We start from the raw sequence: 7,114 nt of genomic DNA, 5'->3' as shown, positions 1-7,114 counted from the left end.
ATGTTTATCAATAATTTTTCTGGGATTGTTTTGAAAGTTGGTTTCGATCACTCGACGTACGGATGTGCGTTAAGGGGTGACATGTTCCTGGACATTTGTCTATATGCATATGTGACTATGCAGGCTAGTTGGACCGACTGGGACGTCGGATCCTTTAAGGGGGTGTCTATGACATCCCTAGTGCAATTAGGATGTGGTCTATATGTTTTATTCGAAGGATGTAACCTGTGTTGTACTTGAGTAGTACCATCTTGCTAGTTATAGCAAGAGTGTAGCTAACTTGTAAGACATTGCCTCTCCAACCATATCATTTTTGGGTTAACAAATTTACCCGAAGCGAGAATGATAGTGTAAGTGAGGTGATATTTATAAGTGAGCATGCCAGTTGAATGGAGGCTGGGTTGCCTTATTTTGAAGGATGGGTTGTTACATATTGTAAACTAAAATTACTTGCATCATGGTGTCTTAAATTTATGAGAAAAATATGTCGCAACAATGGAGCTTGTTCATATGAAACTATCATTTTTATACTACATGTGTTTATTTTTTAAAAAAAATATTTAGCATCTTAATTTAAACTTTTAAGTAATATTTTTTGCTTGTATACTAAAGATGTCTTTGTAGATTTTAGGATATATTGATTTAAGAAATTTTATATTAGAAAATATGATAATATGACTTCTTTATCTAATTAAAGACATACTCACCTACTTCTATTTACTTCTACTACCTCCATCCATAAATCGAAGGATTCAAATTTTATCCTAAAATATAAGGAATTTTTTAATACTACTCGTTCCATCCAGTCATTCTTTATTTAAATTTTATCCAACATTACTCTAACCATCTTCTAACTCTCTGCATACCCCTTATTTAATGATGGGTATCTTAGTTTTTTTTTTCATTCCTCCTTAATTCCTATAAAATTTTAGCATCCATTATAGGACGGAGATATATAGTAATAAAAAAAAAGCTTCAATCATAGACAGATTTATTTGTACCGTTGTAGATTGATTTAGCTATATTTGTATAGGTAAATAGACCCCGTATACAAGTTGAGAAATATAATTAAGTTGGTAGAAAGTCATTAGATGTCTTATGTTATGAAGTAATTAGTCCACTAATTTTATTAAAAAATTAAGGTGAATATTCTTTTCGGGGTAATTTTTAGGATCTTCTTCTATTCAGTTGTTAACTTAATTGTTGTAAGGAAAATAAAGAGTTGAGAGCCAGTGAGTTCGTCTTGTCCATAAGGAGGGAACTGGATACATGTGTTGTACATACGCACTGGCCTGATCGATCAGTAGGTTTTTTTAATATATAGATCTAATAGTTTAAAATAAGGTCCATTGGTTTGGGTAAGACGACATCAGCTCAATAATACATACTCCTGCGATAGTTACTACAATGTATCCACTTGAGATCCATACTTGGAACCGTTCAGGGTATGGAGAAAATGGAGGTGATGAAAATAGTTTTTTTTATGTCTTCAGTTGATTTATTGTATAGAGTATACATAATTTGTTTGTGGTGTTAATCAATACTACTACATTTTAGTGGTACATATATAATTTTCTCTTTTAAAAATTAGCAGGGTTGATCATTGGACTCTACTTCGAAAAATATAATAGCTTCAGTGGTGAGGACCATGGAAAAAAATATTTGCTCAAACTGTGATCCTTTGCTAATATACAAGTTAATATAGGTTTTTATTTTTTTTTCTATTATACATCTAATTCACCTATGCATGTTCATGGGGATTAATATTCGATGAAGTTTGTTAAAATTATATGTGCTATTTGTTAACACTATTTGGATGGGGACGACACAAAAAGATAAATAATGTAGTTACAAGTATGTTTTTTTACTAGCGAATAGTAGTCTCTCGTATGGATGTTTGTTTTTTTTCTTTTTTTTCTTTTCGGATGAATATTTGTCTATCATAGGAATAGGGTATGCGTATTTGTATTCATAGTGTGCGTCTGCACGCATATATATGAGCTCATGTGATTGCCTTTTAATTTGTTTGTAAAAAAGTATATTTAAAAATTTGACGTGAAGAGAGTGGAGCAACGGGTGGCATGAGACGGCGCCGTGGCGTGGCTTCTTTTACCTCCTCGCAAGGAGTCGTCACTACGTATATACTCAATTTAGAAAAAAACTTTAGAGCTGGAAAGAAAGAGAAAACTACCATATGGGACAAATCATATACATAGGAGTTGTGTATGTATGTAAGGAGGAATTAGATGATTTTTAGATAGAGGGATTATTGTCATAGATCTAATTTAATGGTTGAAAAATAAGAGATCACCGATTGTGAGTATAAATCGATGAATAGTTATTTTTATTTTATTTTATAGTTTTTCTTAGATTCTCTAATTAGAGCATCAGACATCTTCGAAACAACTCGAAATAACATATATTTTACAACTATTAGCTAAATATTAATTTGGTTTTTATCTCATGAGAGTGAAAAAAAAGAAAAAACAAAAGAAAAGAAGGTGGTCACGTACGAAGTATGTATGTACATGATCGTACACGTACGGGTGACGTGGGCGTGTGGCTTTCTAATTTCTAAAGATAAATTAAATCTATTTGGTATTTTTAGATCTAACGGTTAAAAATATGGCTCCACCAGATTAAATGAAAATCAATGGCTAGATGTTTTAAATGCCACTTGGCAGTCTGAGGGTGTTTGTAGGGATACCATGTGGCGGCTTAAGAACGTTTGTAGGAAATTTAAAGGACTTATAGTATATAATAGACTTGATTAAACTTAAAACATTTTGACTTTTTAAAATGACCTGTAATCTGAAATGGAGGGAGTATTATTATTCTTTCAGGACGGCAACTTGTGAAAGAAAAAATAAATAGAAAAAGGGCGCGTCTTTGATGTCTTTGGCTCGGTGTGTTTGCCGGCTTGCAGCGTGCGTGAAGGAAAGAGAGAGAAGAAGCGCGCCACGATAAAGGCAAGCGGCCGGTGAGGCCGGCGGAGGTGAGCGATGGTGGAAGTGGCAAGTTTGGCCGAGACGAGACGACACGACGGTTGCTTCCTTCCTAACCAACTCCCCAACCAAGCCTCCCTCCCTCGCCGGAGCTCTCGCCACCCCGCGGCCGCCGCCGCCGCCGCGAAACGGAGCATTTGGTTAATTGCATTGCGTCCGCGTTGGGTTTGCGTTGCATGGTCACGCGCGCGCACGCACGCACGCGGCTTTGGGTTTTTTTTGGCGCATAAATATTCCGCGGCTGCTGCTGCTGCTGCCGCTTCCTGCCTGTCCCTGAGTTGTACCCGCTCTATTTTTTTTTTCTCTCTCTTTCTTCTCCATCTCTCCTCCTTCCTTCCTAACCTCTCCCCACCTACCTCCCTGCCGCCTGATCCTGATTTCCCCAATTGAGGCCAGCGTCGAGCACCTGCACACACGCACACGCTCGCTGCTGCGCCTCGATTCTCGTCCCAGATCCGCCACTCCCTTCCCCAATTCGCCGTCACCTGCAGCTGAGTGTTGCTTGCTCGAGCTAGCTGGTGGTTCTTGCCTTGCAGGGCGAGGCAGTGGTAGCTTGCGAGCTTTAGCTGCGGGAGCGGTTGGCTTTGGTTTTGGTTTGGTAAATTGGTTGCGTGTGCGTGTGCGTGCCATGAGAAGATGATGCGCGCCAAGGCGAAAGGTACATTCCCACCGGCGGCGGCGGCGATGAAGGAGAGCTCTGCTCCTCCGCCGCCTGCTGCTGCGGCGGCGGCGGCGAGGGAGGATGAGTGGGAGGTGCGGCCAGGTGGGATGCTGGTGCAGAAGAGGAGCCCGGACGGCGACGCCCCGGCCGCGCCCGTGCCCACCATCCGCGTCAAGGTCAAGTTCAACGGCGTCTACCACGAGATCTACATCAACTCGCAGGCGTCCTTCGGTAATGCACGCGCCTCGCCTCGCCGCCGGCGGCGTGCGAGCGCGGCGTCTGGTTTTTTTTTTTTTTTGGGGGAGGGGTGTGATTCGGTCGAGCAGGTGCTGATGGTGGTGGTTGGTGGTGCAGGTGAGCTGAAGAAGCAGCTGTCGGCGCCGACGGGGCTGCACCCGGAGGACCAGAAGATCGTTTACAAGGACAAGGAGAGGGACTCCAAGGCGTTCCTCGACATGGCCGGCGTCAAGGACCGCTCCAAGATGGTGCTCCTCGAGGACCCAACGGCGCAGGCCAAGCGCCTCCTCGAGCAACGCCGCACCGACAAGGCCGAGCGCGCCGCCAAGTCCATCTCCCGCATCAGCCTCGACGTCGACAAGCTCGCCACCAAGGTAATCAATCACCACAATTTGCGGCGGCGCGGCTTCAATTTGGTTCCGAATTAGCTGAATTGGGCGGTGGTCTTGCAGGTGACGGCTCTGGAGGCCATCGTCGGCAAGGGCGGGAGGGTGGTCGACGCCGACGTGGTCACGCTCACGGAGGCGCTGATGAACGAGCTGGTCAAGCTGGACGCCATCGCCGCCGAGGGCGAGGTCAAGGTGCAGAGGCGAATGCAGGTTAGCACACGAACTCCAAACCGATTCTCGTCGCCGTTTCTTGCCCGATTGATTTCCGGCGAGCTCAATTTCCGACGAACGTCACGTCGCAGGAGAAGCGGGTGCAGAAGTACGTGGAGTCGCTGGACGCCATCCGCGCCAAGAACGCGGCGTCGCACAACAAGGCCAGCGGCAACGGCCACGCCAAGCCCCGGGCGCCGCACCTCCCGCCGCCGGTGTCGCAGCGGCGGCAGTTCCAGGCGCCGCCGCCCGCCGCGCCAACGACAACGAAGACCGCCGCCGCGCCGGCGCCGCCGCCCACGGCGAGCTGGGAGTCGTTCGACCTGCTGTCCTCGATGCCGTCCACGTCGTCGTCCACCGTGACGACCACCATGGCCGCCGCGACGACCACCACCACCACCTCGCCGATCCCGCGGTTCGATTGGGAGCTCTTCTAGCTCGCTCTCGCTCTCCCTCTCCTCCTCCTCCGATGGGTACACTACTCTACACTACACTACACTACACACTTCACCTTTTCTTTGTCCATTCATCTCGTGAGCTCATTCGATCGGTCGCACTAGCACCTGATCGATCAGCAGCGCTCGCCATTGTTTCTTTGATTTCTTCTGTTCATTCTTCCTCTTCTTTCTTTTTTCTTCATGTTCCTTTTTTCATTTCGAGAGTATATCTACAAAAACAAAAAAGAAGAAACACCATGGGTGATCGAGTGTGTTCAGTACGTATGTCATCACTCAAGTCAGTTCATCAATCCAATGCATGGTCAGTCACACAGCCAAAAAAGAAAAAAGTGGGTGGTATCATGACGAAGAATTTTCCGGTGACACTATATATATACAAAAAAAACAGCATGTATATGTGATTCGAAACACATTGAATTTTCTTCCTGTCTTGGATCATGATTGCTTGGGATTAATTGGGGAGAATGGGAGTGAGATTTTGCCGCGCAATCGCAACGATCTCCAGTCGAATTGCAATTGCATCATCGGGTCTGTGGGCGCGGAGCTAGTAGCGCAATTATTGCTGGCCATCTGCGCGCCACTCCGGGGAGCCGAGCCGAGCCGAGCTGAGATGAACAGTGAGTCAGTGAGTGATCCGGGCTAAGTTGAGTCCAGCCAATTCTGGGGCCGGGTGGGGTTGCGGGCGCGTTGGATCGTGGTCAAACGACACCGCTTGATCGAGCCGTCTGGTCGGCCGGATCGGAAGTCTCGGTTAAACTTCTTGTTTTATTTTTTGGAGGGAAAGAGAAATCATTGATATCAGAATAGGAAATTGTACATTCGTAATGAATCAACCGCGAGACACACGTCGTTTCATGTTTTACGGTGCTTAAGAGATATCACGAGGAAAAAAAAATTTAGTACCTTATAGGTGGTGTTTGGATCCAGAGACTTAACTTTAGTCCCTGTCTTTAGACACTAATTTAGAGTATTAAATATAGACTACTTACAAAACTAATTACATAAATAAAAGTTAATTCGCGAGACAAATTTTTTAAGCCTAATTAATCCATAATTAGAGAATGTTTACTGTAGCATCACATAGGCTAATCATGGATTAATTAGGCTCAATAGATTCGTCTCGCGAATTAGTCCAAGATTATAGATGAGTTTTATTAATAGTCTATGTTTAATATTTATAATTAATATCCAAACATCCGATGTGATAGGGACTTAAAAGTTTTAGTCCCATCTAAACAGAGCCATAGTATCTAGATAACAAGAGGTATCAAATTTATAATAGAAAAATGATACCTCATCAAGAACGATAAAATTGCTTGTCTTGTGACTGAGCCAGAAGCCCGAACATTCACCTTTTCTCCCTAAGTGGCTATAACTGATGACTAATCTTATTCTGATGGCGATGTATCGGTTGAACTAGTGGCTTGTTGGACACTAGTTGCTTCGATTCTTCGATGAGGGCATTGCTACACCGACTCACTGAGGCAATATCTGTTAAAAAAAAGATGTTCTTCTCCATGCATAATGCAAGGTGCTTCAAATAGCTTCAATATTTGGAATCGGGCTCTAACATTATTTCCTATTTTAGTCCTCATATTTTTCTCAATTTTCACTGGAGTCTAACATTCTACACTAAACGACTACTGGAAAATTGATATGAAATATTCCCAATCTGTCCTCTCTTCTCCTCGCTCCACTACCCATCCTCTTATGTAGCTAAGTAACTTCCTTCCTGCCGGCGCAGACGGAGGACAGGGATGTCGCCACCGCTCGCGACCTCTTTCCATCTACCGTATGCTAGTGCGGATTATGGGACATGGAGCTTGACGCCGCATGCGGAGGAGCTTGATGACATGGCACAAATGAGCTCGTCGGCGGTAGATTTGCTCGGTGTCGGCACGGAGAAGCTCAAACAATGGTAGATGTGCTAAGGTCGTTGTCTGGTAGGCCTTACTCCCCCTGTTGTTTATCCGCATTGCCAGATAACACACAGGACAATAGCTTATTCAACGTACATGTAAACCCCTGAGTGACCTCGTCCAGATGAAGCAAAAGCAACCATGACCTCTGCAGAGCACAAGGAGTCTTGCGAGGCCACTCGAACATGACGTGGTGCCTCCGATGTGCGGCGATGATCGATGCCACTCGTCACCG

General features: G+C 44.6%; 1 protein-coding gene across 1 annotated transcript; it reads left to right on the top strand.

Annotated features, from left to right (window-relative positions):
- Positions 1–3,263: 3,263 nt before the first annotated feature.
- On the top strand, positions 3,264–5,224 carry LOC4347626 (BAG family molecular chaperone regulator 2). The gene is made up of 4 exons (XM_015795836.3): positions 3,264–3,897; positions 4,021–4,277; positions 4,356–4,502; positions 4,595–5,224. Exons 1-4 carry the CDS (start codon positions 3,642–3,644, stop codon positions 4,937–4,939), a joined length of 1,005 nt encoding a protein of 334 aa, XP_015651322.1. The 5' UTR covers positions 3,264–3,641; the 3' UTR covers positions 4,940–5,224.
- Positions 5,225–7,114: the final 1,890 nt, after the last annotated feature.

This window comes from Oryza sativa, chromosome 9 (assembly GCF_034140825.1).
Source record: "Oryza sativa Japonica Group chromosome 9, ASM3414082v1".
Taxonomy (NCBI): Eukaryota; Viridiplantae; Streptophyta; class Magnoliopsida; order Poales; family Poaceae; genus Oryza; species Oryza sativa.
The sequence above is the reverse complement of the archived record's forward strand: the minus strand, read 5'-3'. Positions and strand labels throughout refer to the sequence as shown.